The sequence below is a fragment of the Python bivittatus genome, unplaced genomic scaffold, assembly GCF_059951505.1.
Source record: "Python bivittatus isolate LINGU-HERP-01145 unplaced genomic scaffold, Pbiv_v1 ctg000160_np1212, whole genome shotgun sequence".
NCBI classification, from domain to species: domain Eukaryota; kingdom Metazoa; phylum Chordata; class Lepidosauria; order Squamata; family Pythonidae; genus Python; species Python bivittatus.
The window spans coordinates 150,356-166,554 of record NW_028277076.1 but is presented as its reverse complement, the minus strand read 5'-3'; the positions used below and the strand labels follow the sequence as shown (position 1 = coordinate 166,554).

At 52.0% G+C, this 16,199-nt stretch overlaps 1 protein-coding gene across 8 annotated transcripts in view; it reads left to right on the top strand.

The window, feature by feature from the left end:
- Nucleotides 1-9,023, top strand: part of RGS3 (regulator of G protein signaling 3) — a 46,190-nt gene extending 37,167 nt beyond the window's left edge. For 4 of the 8 annotated variants that reach the window (XM_088146757.1, XM_088146759.1, XM_088146756.1 and 1 more), the window contains 5 exons: nucleotides 2,083-2,174; nucleotides 4,148-4,249; nucleotides 6,085-6,146; nucleotides 7,007-7,173; nucleotides 7,742-9,023. In XM_088146757.1, the coding sequence (XP_088002883.1) occupies nucleotides 2,083-2,174; nucleotides 4,148-4,249; nucleotides 6,085-6,146; nucleotides 7,007-7,173; nucleotides 7,742-7,927 (609 nt within the window). In that variant the 3' untranslated portion in view covers nucleotides 7,928-9,023. The remainder of the gene's footprint in view (nucleotides 1-2,082; nucleotides 2,175-4,147; nucleotides 4,250-6,084; nucleotides 6,147-7,006; nucleotides 7,174-7,741) is intronic. The other 4 variants (XM_088146760.1, XM_088146761.1, XM_025167104.2 and 1 more) reach the window with 4 other exon arrangements.
- The last annotated feature ends 7,176 nt before the right edge of the window (nucleotides 9,024-16,199 follow it).

Sequence of the window (16,199 nt, the reverse complement as noted above, 5' to 3'; positions counted from 1 at the left end):
GAGACTGTTTTTTTGCCTTTGAGTTTGCTATTCATTGTCCCTGTAGGGCCTTTACAGCTGAGACTGTTGACTCTGTAACATTGTGGAGGGCCCCGTGGCTTTATGATCTCTCCTATTCCTCTCAGGTCATTCATAGGATTCCCATTTTCTAGACAGAGAAACTGAAGTCAAGGATGGTCGATGAAGTTAGCGAGGCCATGACTAGCCGGGATGTAGATCAGATTATTGTATCAGTTTCCACCCTGCCCAGAAGTTCATGAGGCCAGCTTAAGATTTACTGGCTGCGTTGGCGTAACGTGCTGAGCTGGGTTAGTATTCCCCTTTGCGGTTCCTTGGTGCACTGTGTTTTTCAGAATCCCAGCAGGTAGCACCACCTGCGCAACTCGTCTGGGCTTGGAAGCGAGGCAGAGTCAAGTCTGGTTAGCGGGAGACCCCCTCGGGTTGCAGGCCAGGCTCAGAAGCGGCAGGACATTCCTAGGGGGCACCTTCAGAGGGCGACCCCTAGCCCACCCTGGTTGACCTCAGAAAGTGAGGCGGGTGGACCTTGACTGGGTCTGCCCGGAGGGCCCAGGGGGCTGGCGGTTGCCCCTGCAGCGGGAGAACGCTATTGGGCGTGCCTGAGATGCTGAAGGCCGGGCCCTGAGTTGCAAGGTGGATGGGCAGCTTCCCTGTCCAGCCTGGCCGTGTTCTTGCTGACAGCAGCCTGTGGCTTGTCAGGCTGCTGCTAAAATAGGACGGGAGCAGCGGGACCTGAAGCCTGTGCGATGTATGGGGGCTCTGGAGGAAGGGAGGGGCCCTTTGCAGGGCTCCTGGCTGGCCAGTGTGGCTGCTGTCTCGCCTCCCTTTGTGTCCGTCGCACACGAGGCGTGCTGGCTGCCCCCTAGTGGGTGTGTCTGAAATGACTGGTTGTTCCAAATAGAGGGGAAAGGAGCTCTTTGATCCTTGGACGTTTTGCTTCTCTGGTAAAGTTTGCTCCGAAATGCCGAGAGATGCTTGGCTTCTGGAGGGAGATTCAGCAGACGTGTGTGGTCTTCCAGAGCAGAAGAGAATAGGCGGCCTTTTCAAAAGCAGCGTCCCTCGAGCTTGTGCTCTACTTGGGGAGAGGTGGAGGGGCAGGGACAGAGAGTAACAGCAATTTCAGCGGGGGGTTTGGGGTCTTGGGCAGAAAAAAAGTCTTTCCCGTTAGGTGCTCTGAGTAGGCAGGCATGTCTCTGGCATTAAGCTGTGGACCTTTCCTTAACTGGATTCATCAGAGGCTCCAGACTGAAGAAGGAAGGAAACTGCCTGGGGCCAATTTGTAGGTGGCCCTTATGAAATACGGACAAGAATGCCAATCCTGCTAGGTTTCATTCGGCAGCGAAGCAGAACGAAACTGCAGAGACCAGCCCTCTTTCCCAGAGCTGAGGCCCACTTCCAGTCCTACTCCTGTCATTTCCTGTGGAGCCCACACCACAACACGGATTGTGAGCAGAATAATCCCATGTGCCAAGCCGAACGGTCTGCCTTCCATGCTGGCGAGGCCCACTGTGGTGGCTGAGGCCATCCCTGGACAGCTCCTGCCTGGAAGCGGAGGACCCCCCTCCCAACAATGGGAGGAAATGGGCTTGAGACGGTCTGGCGCACCCAGAAGGCCCAGGAATGTACTTGCCAGGCAGAGAGAGTGCTGGGCCTGATAAGACCCGGAAGCCTCACCTAGCAGTAAAGGAAGCGTTGGAGAGCTTGGGCTCTTGACCAAGGCATGGTTTCCCACGATTTGCCTCGGTTCTGGGTGGAAGGGGTGGCGGGGTGCGGCAAAGAGATTCCCCAGCAAGTTCCTCTGGAGAACCTGCAAAAAGGGCGCAGTTCTGTCCGGCAAATAAATACTGTTCTCGAAAGGATGGTTCATTTGTTTTACGGTGTTTGTAAACTGCCCCAACCCATTCAGATTCTTGGCAGTGGACAATGAAGGAAGAATAAGCCAAAGAGGACAGTAACAAATGATTGAAAACAGTAACTCCATTCATGTTTCTTCATGTCTCTCTCACTTGAATTTACCTGGATTCTGCCCCCCCGTCCTCCCCCCCCCCGTGGTGATGGTGGTGACAGCAGCAGCAGCAGCAGCAGCAGCAGCAGCAGATGCTGGATCCTGAAGGTGCTTGTGACTTAGGAGCAGCCCACAAGATGAACAAAACAATGTAAGTGTGATTGTGCTTTGATGAAGCACTGAAGGGCCCTTTTCCTAAATGGCCTGAGTGGGTGGAGGTCGATTCCTTCCAAGACATCTCTTTGACCCCCAGTTTCGTGGACTCGGAATGTGAGGTTATTCACGAGGAGTCAGTTTCTTTTGTCCAGACTCCCTGCCAATACCGCGCGTGCTGTGGGCCTGGCTGCCTTTGGAGAGAGCGCTGATCCACCCCTGAAGGGAAAGCGGTCTGCAGAGGTTCAGAAATCCACCTCTTACCTGACACGAGCCCACCCTGCCTTCCAGTACCCTCCCTGCCCCCTAGTCAGTCTAGGTTCACCCCCATCCTCCTGATCATACCTCCGAGATGCTGTGCTAACAACCCTCCTGGCACAGCATCTCATCACCTGCCTGTAAGTGGGGGTGCAGAATTCGGTGCTTATCTGAGCTGATGTTAAAGCAGTTTCCAACTTGTTCCGGCACAAGCTTTGCTGATGGGTGGCATCCGTGGTGATGCTCCCAGATGGTTTGAAATACATTTTGTGGAGGCCACAGCTCACACGACCAGAGTCGGGGACTATGACACCCGTACGCCCACAGAGGAAGGGAGCAGGTTTGCCCCAAGCTGTTTCTTTCCTGCTCATAACCCTTCTCTCCAGAAACGCAGATGGGACAGGGTCCAAAATGGCCGCAGCGCATCAGGCCAGGCTATTCATGCTTGTGTGCTGCTGGCACGCAGGGTACCTTCTTTCACTGCAGGAGCATCTGTCTTGAGTGGGGGGGGGTTTAGCAGGAGGACGCCGCCTCCCCCTCCCCATGGGCGTGTGGTGCTGGAAGTGCCTTTTTCTCCTTCGGGTTTTGAGGCCCAGGCCGATCCGGCCTTTCCCTTTCCTGCCAGCTGGTGGGAGACCTCCCGCTGCTCTGGACACCCCTTGATGGGGGGCGGGGTGGCAGTTGGATGGAGAAGGCCAGCCCGACCGCGGGAGGGGTGGGCCATGCCGGGCCTTGCAGAAGGAGCAGCTGCCGCCTGGGCCGCCCCCTCCCCTCCGTGGCTGCCCCATCTGCCCCAGCGAGGGCCGCCGCGCTTGGCTCCCGTTCTTGGGCGCGGGTGTCGGCCCGCGCTGGAATCCGAGTGCGCCGCCGGGGCGGGGGGCTTCTGCGGCTTTGCGGGGCTGCTGCTCGGCGTGTCTTCGCGCGGAGAAGGGGGCGCGGCGGCCAGGCAGCGGCGGAGGCTGCGGGCCCGGGGCCCGGGCGCGCGCTTCGTCTCCAAGCCGCGCCGCGGTTCCCCGGGCTCCGGGGGCGGGGCTCGGCTGGGGGCGCCTCCGCAGCGCCCCGGCTTTCGGGCGCGGGCGGCCTCGGCCTCCAGCCGCGCGTCTCCGGACCGGCTCGCCTGTGCCGCCGAAGGCCGGGGTGGCCCCTCGGCTCCGCCGGCGGAGGGCGCTGAGTCCCGAGCGGGCAGGCGCAGCCCCCGCGGCGCGCCTCCCTCCTGCCGGCTCCCTTCCCGGGCGGGCTAAAAATAGCCGCGGTTTCGTGTCTGCCCGCGGCGGCGCGGCCAGAAATAGGAGTCGTTTCGGCGTGAGTCACGCGTGCGGCATCTCCCTCTTCCGAGGGCCGGGCGGAGGGCTGCGCGTCCAGGCGGCTGGCCGGCTGCGCCCCCCGGCCGGGCCATGCCTTTCTTCCGCGACCCGGGCGAGCCGCCGCCCGCGGAGTCCCGGGCGGGGCTCGTCTTGGGCGCTCCGGGCCGAGGCAGTCGCGGGGGCGGCCTGCAGCGGCGGCACACCACGAAGGAGTACGTCGGCCCCCCGCCCCGGCCGCTCCGAGCGCCGTTAGCTCTGCCCGAAGGAAGCGCCGCCTGGGATTAGAGGGTGGGCGGCGGCGGCGGCGGCGGCGGGAGCCGAGCAGAGGCGCTGCCGCACGACGCGTTCTCGTCCTCCGCGGCTGGGGCTCCTGACGCGGGCGCTCACCCCTCCTGGCTTTGCCTTGCAGGGCCAAAGATGCGAAGAACCGCCTGGGACTCTTTCGGAAGCGGAATGAGGCGCTGGGGGGCCAGCCGGTGAGCAAGGCCGACAAAATGACGAAGCCTCTGAAGTAAGCGATGGGGAGCGAGCGTGCGGTTTGCTCCTTTCCTCTCTCTGTCCCGGAGAAAGCGTGAGCGGCTTTGTCTAGTCTTAAATTCTCCTTGACTGCTTTCTCGCCGGCCGGGCAACAGGGTGGCAGCGCCGGACAAGCAGTGAGAAGGAGGTGGCTTTGGGGGCCCTACAAGCAGGGGGTGAGCACCCTGGTTTTCAGAAGTGCTCCTCCTCCGTCCAGCCCTCCTTGAAAGTGCCAGATCCAACGGCAAACCATCCGGCGGTGCGGGTGGTCTGCCCTAGTGCAGGCAGCGAGGGGTGTCTTGTCCGGCAACTTGGGGGTGACCCAGAGGCTATCTGGAGGGTGGTTGGCAGGTGGGGAATTGGATTGCTGCTGGTGGGGCACCAGTCCAGTTTGGTGTGGGGTGTGTGTCAAAAAATGATCCACCCGGCTGTCAAATACGCTAGGTTGAATCCCCTTTTAGAGGGGTCTGAGCCGAGCCAATTCCTCACCCTGCCGGCATGCTATACCTCGATTTCGCTTCTTGTGGGTCTCCCATCATTCAGCTCCATTGCCTTTGGGACTCCAATGAAATCTGCAGTTCCTGAGAGGGATTTGGTGTGGGTCCCACTGCCTGGAAGGCTAGAGGATTTGGGGCTTGGAGGAAAGGCTCTGCGTTGTAGCCCCTCACTGTGGAACAGCTTGCCCGCCCCCCCCCCCCCACATCAGGACAGCCCCGGCACAATAACTTTCAGGAAGTTGTTGTGGGTCTGTTTGGGTGGACAGTATTCTGAGGCTCAGCAACCCGAAGCTGCCTACATTATGGAAAAGAGGGCACATTGATGTGCATTTAACTATGGTGAAGGTATAAAATAGAATGGGACCTTTGCACTGCGTTCTAGATACACGGTATTGTAGATAAAGAAAAAAGCTTCACATATTCTGTGTCTAGTGTAATTTATATTTTATAACCTCACTTATATTTTTATACGTGCAAATATTTTCTGAGGAAAAGAATTCTACATAAATGCAAAGTACTAACACCTTGCTGGATGGTCTTTAAATTTTATGTACTGGACTTTGCTGTACATTTAGTGGAAGCCTTGTAGTATAAAGTGACAGAAAATGGTTAATGGACTTCTGTCTGGAATCTTACGTACATGGATGATGGTGGTGATGAAGCAATCCCTGAAAATGGAAATTTCCATTGTTTAGGAGAAAACTGATTGAAAACCTAAGATAGAAGAGGTACAGACGAGGTTAGGGGTAGGGTTAGGGTCAGAGTTGCCTGCCAGTGGGAAAGGTAGTCCAGCCTGTTGGGGCACATTTTGACCAATGAGCCAGAAGCCGAACCAAAGCCCAGTTTCACCCCAGGCGCACTCAGCTGTTTCGTGCAAGCTGGGATCCCTTGTCTGGATCAGTGCGTGTTCAGGATGCTGCGCATGAAGCGGCCTGCAGGTGTGCCGGAAGCCATGAAGGCAGCAAGGAAGCGTATGGAGAGAGAGGGAGAGCGAATGGCGTTGCTGTGAACTAAACTAGGCTTGGTTTCCAGTGTTTTTTCTTACCTTGTCCCTTTGGCCTACTATTTCTTACTCCTTCACTGTGCTCTGCATAATGTTGCTTACTGCAGAACAAAACAGTACGATGGGCAGGTTAAATAAAATAAAAAATTTTGAGCTAGTTTGCTCAAAGTATTTCTTTTTGTTCAAGAACTGCTTCCAGTTCTGATGAGGAGAGGTTTTACTAAACCCCTGTGGTGGGGAGTTGTTTTTTGCCAGTCGTTCCATCTTTCCTTGGGCTATTTTAAAATGTGGTTAAACTACTCTCTCTTCTCTACCTCTTGCCTTTTGTAGGCCGCCTCCTGAAGAAGCTCTCAAGTGGGGAGATTCACTGGAAAAGCTGCTGCAACATAAATGTAAGGAGCCTTTTCTGGTGTTGAGTTTTACAAGCCAGAATGCTGAAAGTGTTTGAATTAACATTGTCAAAGATCTGGCAGCTTTTTTTCTTTTCCTTTCCCTTTTCTAAGCTTTTGAGCAAGCTCTTATCCATTAATTCCGAATTCAGATCTTAAACATTCAGGGATGGGAATAACCAAAGCTTTAGGGTAGGAGTCCTTCTCCTTTCCTTTCCCCTCTTGCTCTCTCCCTTTCCTGCCTTGGCTCATGGGAGCTTGGTACTTGTCTGGGTGAGTAGGTAACCTTTTTAAGTAGATAACTTTTGTTAAAAATAATATTGCCAAGCTCTTGTCTGACTTGACAGTAGCCAAGTATTGCACGTTCTGACTAGCAGCAGGACTTCCACTTTCCCGTTACTGTCCACCTGATCCCCACTGAACTGGAGATGCAGCCCGGCTTTTGATTAAGCTGCAAGCTTTGCACGCGTACCTAAAAACAACTCTGCAGCTTCTCCAGAAAGGCAGATGTATCTGCACAACTGGCTGTGCATCTGTATTGGAGAGGCTCAATTTAAAGAAATTTCTGTGAGTTTTGGAACAGCCTCCTCTCGTATCCCCAGAGATACCATATTGGAAGATCCAGCAGTCAAACCAAACCCCCTTTAATCCAACATCTGCTCTGGGTGCAAAGCCCTTAACATTTTCTTCAGAGAGAACGTGCTTCTTGATATACAGTTTGCCTGTTTTGGTTCCTCGGCGAAGGAACAGAAGCGCCCTCTCCCATTCATCTTGTCTGCCAGAGAGGCCCCAGAGCCTCTGTTGCATAGGCGCTTCCCTGCCCTTAATCACAACAGCCACTGTATCCTCTCATCCCTGCTCAGACGGGGTGGCCGCTTTCCGTGCTTTCCTGCACACTGAGTTCAGCGAGGAGAACTTGGAGTTCTGGCTGGCATGCGAGGAGTACAAGCACATCAAGTCCCAGTCCAAGATGACAGCCAGAGCCAAGAAGATTTTCACAGAATACATCGCTGTCCAGTCCTGCAAAGAAGTAAGTAGTAGAAGGGATGGTTGGCTTTTGTCGGAGGGTGAGAACAGTCTGAATGTTGGCACTAGCCCGGTGGGGATGCTGGCGATTTGTAGAAATTCTGCTCAGCTCGAGTCTGGAATAGACTCTGCTGAAATTTAAGCAGATTTTCAAAACTGATAAGCTGGGGTCCCTTGCCCTGCCTCCTGCCCTAATCTCATCAGAATGACAAGGCTGAGGACCCTTTTGGAAGAGAGGTAGACTCTTTAATCGGTTCCAAGTTTGTGACGTCCCACGAAATCTGGAAGGATGCTGGTGGAGGCATCGGTTCTTCCGTTTTGTCTGCTTTTGCCTTCTCTGCACTGTAAGCTCAGAATAGGCTTGGCAGGTTTTTGAAGCATACTTTGTGACTAGATATTCTAGCAGACATTACGCCACTCCTTAAAAATTAAATTGCCTCCAGTTTAGCGTAGGAAGCAATGAACTGCAATTCTACCAGCATTTGGCCAGGTATTTGTTCATCTGTCCCTCAAATGTCATACTTGAGCTACCTGAATAAGGAGCCTGACAGTGACCAGTGTCTGTACTCTAGGTCAACTTGGACTCCTGTACCCGGGAACACACCAAAGAGAACTTGCAAAACATCAGTCGGGGCTGCTTTGACCTTGCCCAAAGACGGATTTATGGCTTGATGGAGAAGGACTCCTACCCCCGCTTCCTGCGCTCAGAGCTGTACTTGGACCTCATTAGCCTGAAGAAACCTAGCCCTTCACTGTAGAGGGTGCTAGGTCTCCCTCCAGAAAATTGTTGAGGAACAGTATGTTTACAAATAATTATCTTTTTGGTTAAGGGATTGTCTGGACAAACGAACCTTGTCTTCCCACCCAAAGGGGCCTTGGGGTTAAAGAGCTAATCAGCCTACCATTTCTTCTTCCCAAGAACTTGCTTTTTTTCTCTGGTACGATGAAGTCATGGCAACCAAAGCAGCAAAGGATCAGACACTCCATCTAACTACTGTGAAATCCAGAGCTTTTCTTCCACCATGCTGTTCTGGAGGTGGCAGGGCTATGAAGTCTTCCTGCACGCAGACCTACGTTGGGACCAGTGTGGCTTTCATGAATGGGAGGATTGCCAACACTGCCACATCTTCATGAGACCAAGAGGGAGGGAGGTCACATGCAGACTTTTTTGGGGGGGAACAATAGCACCTTGGCATGCTTCCTCTTGACAAAAAGCCCTTCTTAATTGTCCTTCCCACTAACAGATGTGGAATTCTCCTGCTTCTCTTCAACTGCCTGAAAGGCATAACCCTTTCTGGGTTTATTTATTGAAGCCTTCTAGTGGGATACTTGATAGGCTGTGTCTGTGAGAACGTCTCCCTGTTGAGTTTCTTTTTTAATTTAAGTGCAATATTATTTTTTAATTACTCCTACTGCTATTGTCTGTCTGTCTCCTGGTTTTTTCTCTGACCCTTGGAGTGTCCAGCAGAATGAATGCAAGTCAGTCCTCGGTATGTCTTGTCCTTCATTCTTTGGCCTTTAACATTTGCTCCAGCAGCAGATGTGTAACAAGAAAGAAGCACACTGCATCTTGTGGCAACCGTGGCATACTTCGTAGGGACTGAAAAACAGCCGCGTGTTTCTGTGCTGTGTCATAGAAGGATGCGCGAGACAGGAGCGCGTCTGGGTCTGTATTCGTATCCACGGGACTCTTAATGTTGGGTCCAGAAAGATTAAATCTCCTCCGAGGAGTCTTCTGGCCAAGTGCCTGGTTTACGGCTCAAGCCCGTCTCTGCAATTTAAATACTTCGGTGGTGGTGGGGGTTTTTTTTACTACGTCATGTCTGTTTAGAATAAAGAGACAACGCAAGCTCGGCTTCTCTTCCTCTTGTCCCCGTTTCTTTGCCGCTCGAGTTGTCAGGCGATAAAGGAGCAGCTCTTCAGCATGGGCGGGCGGGCGCGCGCTCCGACATGAGGGATGCCACCCGGGAAGGGGTTGGGCTCGATGGCCTCGAGGCGCGCGCCGGCTCCGATCCTCCCCGCCCGCGTCCCCAGGCCCCGGCAGCCTCTGGCGCCTCTTCTCCGGGCCCCCCTTCTCCGCCGAGGGTCCCGCCGCGCCCTCCCGCCCCCGATTCCCGCTGGTCACCTCGGGGGCGGGCGCCCCGGCCGGGCTCCCCGGCACGTGCGGCTGCTCCCGCCTCGCGGGCTCTCGCTGCGCATGCGCATGCGCCTTCCCGCCCCGCCCGCGCGCGCCGGGCGCCGCCGCCGCCGCCTCAGGACCGCGCGGGGAGCCCGCGGTCGAGGGCGGCCGGCCGCGCCGCTCGCCTTGAGGGGAGCGCCGCGCGGAGCGGCGGCCGCGGCCCCGGCCCCGGCCCCGTGAATGCCGGCGGCCGGGCGAGGGGAGCCGGTGTGGGCGGCGGCGGGAAGGGGGCGCGGGGCCCCGGGAGGGGAGAGGCGAGCGGCCTCCGAGGCGCGGAGCGGCGGCCCGGGGACTCCGCCGCCCTGGACCCGCCTCTGCGGGGCGGCCGCGTTCGCCTCGGAAGCCGCGCTCCTCTGCCCGGAGCCAGGCGTCGCGCGGGGGGCCCCTCGGCGGTCCGGGGGCGGAGGCCTGCCCGGGCGGAACGGCGGCTCTCTCGCGCGCCCCGTTCGCTCGGAGGAGCGGTCGCGGTGAAGCGCCTTCGCCCGCGGGGCTGTCCGGCGTCGGCGGGCGAGAGCCGCGCTCGGCGAAGCGGGCGGCTGGGCGGGAGGCCCGGAGACGGCGGACAGCAGGCCTCCCTCCGGCGCGGGAGTCGGCCGCTCGCGTTGCGCGTGCCGCCCCGAGCCGCGCGAGGTGAAGGTGGGGCATCGCGGCCCTTCGTGGCTCAGGGGAGCGCCGCAAAGGAAGAGAAGGCCGCGGAGTTGTAAGCGGACGTGCCGCGCTGTAGACGAGGCGTCCGGCTGCGGAGGACGCTTGAGAGCGTGCGGGAACCGGAGGGGCTGCTGGACAGAGCAGCGCAGAGGCCCCCGGGGGTCAGCGCGCTCCAAGTAACACTTGGAGTAACGCACGCGTTTCAAAATGAAAATCTCTTTGGTCTTTCCTTCCTTGGGAGGTCAGGACCGGACCTGCTGGGAAGCTCCAGTAGGTGAAGCAAGTACCGCAGCTGCCTCGAGTAGCTTAGTTTAAGAAGAAAAGGAGAGCGTTTGCAGGTGTGAACAGCTTCCGTAGGATCCAGCCCTTTCATGAGTGCTCCGATTAAATTGGGTCTACATGTTTTGTCTTTCCCCCTCTTTTAGCCTGAACGCGCTGCTGTGGCTTTTCCAGAGCTTTGGTGATTCAGAATCACAGCAGACAACAAAAGCAAGTAAGTAACTTTAAGTCTTCCCCGCTGAGTTTGTCTCGAGGAGACCTTTCCGTGATTCTTATCCCCCAAGTAGCCATCTCTGCTTCTGGAGGAGGGTTGGAGAAAAGGGCAAGGGCTGGGACATCCAGCGGGGCTTATTTTAGAATGAGAGAAGATTCCCTCCAGTGTGATCATACATTTGACTTCAGAGTTTCCTGTGCAGAGATCATGTGATGTTTCTTTTTAACAAGAGCCAGAGCGCTTTAATTTTGCTCGTGTCTGAGAATGCGCAGCCTGACCAAAGGCGAAATCTTCCCTTAGCGATACCTAGAATATATTCCCAGTCAAGCTCTGAGTTTACTGGAACTTAATGGTCCTCAAAGTGGAGAGGTTTGAGAAGCAAATCCTTCAGATTATATTGCCTTCTCCTCATGTATGATTTCACGGTTCAGAAAGGTGGCGCAGTGTTGCCTCAGTGGGTTGCTTAATAACTTGGTAATTTGCCTTTGAACAAGAATGGCGTCCAGGAATGGTGGCACTGTTTCTCACCACCCCCAAACTAAGTCGGGAGGCAAGGTTAACTGTATGTGTCTCTGTGAAAAGAAACAGGACTTTTGTGAAGTCAGCAGAGTAAGTATCTTAATCAGATGGAGAAAGTGAGGACGCAGGCTAGGGTTTCTCTGGGGTTCTGATGTGTAATGACAGTTTTGTTTCCTTGTTAGCAGCACTTGCTGCTTTCCTCTACTCAGGCTATCCCAGTGTATTAGTATATAAAATAAATACTCCCCGAGTCTCCAGCATTCCCTTTCAGCTAAGTCTGCCTTATGCTGTCCCTGAGATTTCTTTCTTTTTAAAGAAGTGAAGAGCGTGCAAGAATAATTTTCTTCCAAATGTCCCTTTGTAGCCATCTGTTGATTTGTACGCTGAGTGCGTAGAAGCAAAGGAGACTTGAGAGGCCGTTCTTCAAATGATCGGTCTCTTTTAAATACGGTGCTGGAACAATTTCAGCCCTCTTTATCTTTTTCCCTCCACTGTTTATGGGTGCAAGTGGCTGGGGTTTCTCCGGTGCGGATAAGGAATCAGAAAGAAGAACTTTCGAGAACCCTGAAGCCTCTGCTCAGTATGATCTCTGGAAGGGACTCATTAGGGAGCGTGACTCTCTCCTAATCAGTGTATCAGTTCATCAGAGACAAAGGCCCTGTTGACATCTCATCTCTGTGTTCATAAGGTTACAGCAAAAAGGAGTTAATAGAGAGTCTGTTGACTGAATAGTTTAAAATGAAGACACAAAGCCGCTCAACTGTTCTTGGTTTGCATGGCAACAGCCAAAAATTTCCCTGTGACCCGTGCCCAGGATTTTGATACTCTTTTATACCACTCTCATGGCGGGGGAGGCATTTATCCCTTGGCACTTCTGACTTCTGTGATTCAGCTGAGTTGTCCATTTGGGTGTGACTATTTTGTCAATGCCAGGCTGCAAAAGAAATTGGGGAGCAGGAAGAAAATAAAACTTAACCTGGAAACTTCCTTTATCCAGAGAGCTATAGATATTGACATTTTTGAAAACTCTTGTGTTGTACGGGCCCTGTCCATCAAAAGTCCTTCTTTGTTAGCAGCTCTACTCTGCAGTCTGGAGAAGGCACTTTGGCTCTAGAGCTCCAAGCAGAACCAGTATGTAGCAGCTCCGAGATTTTGGAAAATGGGGGAGGCCTAGCCTATCTCCTGAGGATTCTCTCGTGGGCTCTTTGTATGAAGTGACAAAGATGGTGTTAGTCACTTGTATACTGCCATTGTTCTGCATAACGTTTGAACGGTTCCATGACCCCCTGAAGGCAACCTTGAACTATGTGATGTAGTGGTTAGATGGTTGCATTCAGATGGGCAGGGGTGAGAATAAACTTCCTGGGTGAGTAGGCCAAATGTTATCTTCGGCCTAACTTAATTCACAGGGTGGTTGCAAGGGGACAGTTTAGAGGGGAAAGTTGATTTGAACCCTAAAGGAAGGGCTGGAGGTAAAAGTCATTTCAGCATTCTACAGCCTGTTTTCTCTCCTCTCTTATTTCTGTTAGGATTCTATGTACAATGATATTTTTTCTTTCTTTTCTACTTTTTTTCTTTTCTGTACTTTCGATTTCGATTTTCTTTTTTTAGTTTGTATTAGCTTTTATCTTTTTAATTGTAATGTTTAATAAAATTATTGTTTAAAAAAAGGATTCCATGTTCAGAAGTTGCTATTTATCCCATAGATTGAAATAGGTCGTTACTTCTAGAGAGGTTGCCATGATAGTCTGTTCTAGGACAATGATCTATTGTGTGATCTATTGTGACAGAAGCCTGCTTTACTAAATGTACGGAGAGTCAATCCTTGTGAGTGATCTATGGGTGGGGGTGTTAAAAGTAGAGCTTTGACACATTGAAGATAAAGGCACGCAGGTCAGCGCTCAGCCTGTTCATCCCCATTTCAGTAAGATGGTGGCTGGTTGTACCCCGGCTCACGATGAACCCTCCCTGCTCCTGTTCACTGGCTTTCCAGACTTGGGTCAGATATCAGGAGCTCATTCCTGTTAAGTGTTTGTGGGTCCTAACTTTGACTTGCAAGTAACAACTTGTCATGCTTGTGAAGAAGAAAGGTGTCAGCAGCAGCAGCAGCAGCAGCAGCAGCAGCAGCAGCAGCAGCTATTGAAGGTCCAATGGTGAGTTTCTCTAGCTCAAGTCTGAATAGGAGTTTTCTGTGTGCAGTTCCTGCTGCCTCAAACGGGATAAACGATACGCAGAACAGCTTTTCTTGGAGTATTCATCCCAGTGTATGCTTTCCATTTTAGTTAGACCTGTAGTTGAAACGGAGCCTGCTGAAGAATGTTTTAGTTGATGATTGCTTCTCCACCCACCGAGTGCTATCAAATTAACATTTCCTATTTTATCAGAAAAAATAGTATTTACTGAACTTCCATCAGCCTGCAGAAGCTGTCACCATCCATCTTGAGGAGCTAAAAATAGGGAGGGGAAGTAGGCAACTGATCAGTTTAATGCCAGTGATTTCCCTGTGGTTGAGCAATGAGAGTGGAAGGCTTTAAGTCTATTTCTTCTCTTCCAAGGTTTACAGAATGTGCTCTGTCACAGCATTCTTTGGCTTTCCTTGGCTGGAAAAAACAGTATGGCCAACCCCCCCACCTTAAAAAACTGGATTTTATTCATCTCATTGTGTGATGCTTCTTATGGTGACAGGAAACAAGGATGGCTCAGCCACCCCCAGCACAAGGTCAAACACCGGCTCAGTCACGGTATAATGATCCCAACTCTGCCCGTCACAATTTTAATCCATAAAATACTAAAGGTAAAATTCTCCCAGTGCTGTCGCTCTCTTTGCAAACTTCTGCACTGTCATTCTTCCTTCCCGTCTCCTGTTAGGAAAAGTCCCGTGTGCTCTTCCCTTGACTTTCGTGAAGCTGCGCCCCGATCCTGTGCAGGGAGGGAGATGTTTCCTTTTATATGTTCGGATCTAAGTGTGTCTACAGCCACTGTTGAGAAGATTGGAAGCTGCTTCTTCACATGTTTTCTTTTCTTTTCTATTCTATTTTCTTTTTTCACTTGTTACTATTTTTCTTTATTATCTTTATTTTCTTTAATGCTTTTTACTTTTTTATTTTACTTTTATGGTCTTAAGTACAAATGATAAAAAAAGAAAAAGGGGAGGGAGATGTTTCCCTAAGGGTCAGTCCTCCCTGTGGGAGCACCATACCAAGGGTGGTGCCCAAAGCCTTCTCAGGTCCTGCCCTGCTTCATCCTTGTCTCTTTCTTCAAAGCTGACTCCTGAGGATAAAGACCCAGGAGAATCGTTGCTCCGGCTGCCAGTGGCTGCGTCTATAGGGTTACGGTTATGCACTGGTGAGGAAAGTGAGCGCGGGGCTCCTTGCCTTTGGGACAGACGTGCTCTCATAGCCAGACAGAGAAGTGGCGCCTGGGAATGTTTTATGGTGGCTCGCTGTGGTTTGGGAGATGGTGTTGCAATTTTAGGTCAACCACTAATAGTGAAGCAATGCCTGGGAAAGCAGCTGGGAATGTACTTCTCTGGGCTTCCGTAAAGTGGCTTTGCTGCTGCAGTCTTGCTGCCGCTCTGTCCAAAGTTCTGGCCAAGATTTTTGGAACGGTGGGCATCATTTTGGCCCTTCCACCTCTTTGCCACCTCGGTTGAAAAGCCAGTCTCTGCCATTCTTGCTTTTTTGAAGTGTGGGATGTGGTAAATGATAAATTCTGATTTCTTGCTTGTTGTGTGGCATACCATCAGTGTTTTTTCTTAATGTAGCTGAATTCTAATGGGCAACTTAATGGACTTTACAAGGGCAGTAACCTTCCAGCTTGCTACTTGTGGCAGGGTAATGCCCTAGTCTTTGAGCAAGTCTTCCCCCATGTCTCTTGTTCTTTACACAACAAAAGCTGTATTAAGGTCGAAACCTGCTTCCCGAAAAAACGGGCATTCTTGGTTATTCATCTCAGCGGCCTGCTCCTCCCTCCACAGATCTGCCTGTCTAGCAACTGCCTGTCTGAAGGCTCACATTCAGAAGCCAGGTGCGTTTGAATAATAGATTGTGAGAGGCAAACAGAAGAGAACTCTTAAGGGCCCTGACAGTGGCTTCCTGGAAGCGTGTGGTCAGTTCCTGATACACAGGCAGCTGGCGCGAATGGGCTTCCTTCGCTTGCTGCGATTGTCAGGGATCCTCTTTTCAAGACCTCTACAGGAGGGTCCCTTGCCTCCCTTATTGAAAGGGGAATAAAGTTGGAGTGCCATCCTGTGGTCACCAGAAATACTACAGCCAAAGAAAATGGCTGTATCTTTTCATTAGTTTGAAGATTTAATTTTCCTGAAAGGCCAAGGGAGATCTGCAGAAGAGATTCAAAAACAAAGGAGAGAGTGAACATCTCAGCTGCTGAACAGAATACCTGGGTAAACTCCACAAGAACAAGAACATTACATCTTATCCTTCCAAAGGATACCGCTGGATGTGACGGGAGGGCTCGATAGCTCCAGTGACCTTTGTTATGCAAGAAACGTTACATTGGAACATGGAATGTGAGAAGCATTTACCAAGGAGAACTTGAATTGTCAAAGAGGAAATGAGTGAATAAACTGGATCTTTTGACTTCTGGGGAAGAAATGGCAAACTAAAGATGGCTCCGCTAAAACCAGAGGTGACAACCGCAGCAGGATGAAGAGCCGGGAAGTAGACTGGCTCTTTGTAACTCCTCTCAGGACAAGAAGAGGACTTGAGATCACCCACAAGTGCCTCATAAGTTGCTCCTCGTGAGGAGACTGCAAGGCAGCGGTCTCTGGTGGGTTTAGAGCTCTGGGAGATGAGGGAATAGCCACCTTTTTGCTCAAACCGCGGTCAGTGCCTTCAAAAGGACACTGGATTCTCATACTTCCTTTTCTAATTGCTTTTGGAAATTGCTTGTTAATTGCTTTTCAGCTATTAGGAACCTTTGGATCAACGACTTTTACAGCACTGCATGAGTTTCCTTCAATCCTTAGCAAAATAAATTTTAAATACAAGTTTAAGGACTTTAAAAAATTCTTTTGGAATAAACAGCAAAAGGGTGATTAGAATTTTGATTCTGGAAAGTTGCAAACAGACTATGGGTCCAGATGGATTTGAAATAAGATTTTGGAATTAATTGTAAGAATCCTTCCCATGGGAAAATGCTTTTGTTTTGAATTCTCTTTAAAAAAAAAAAA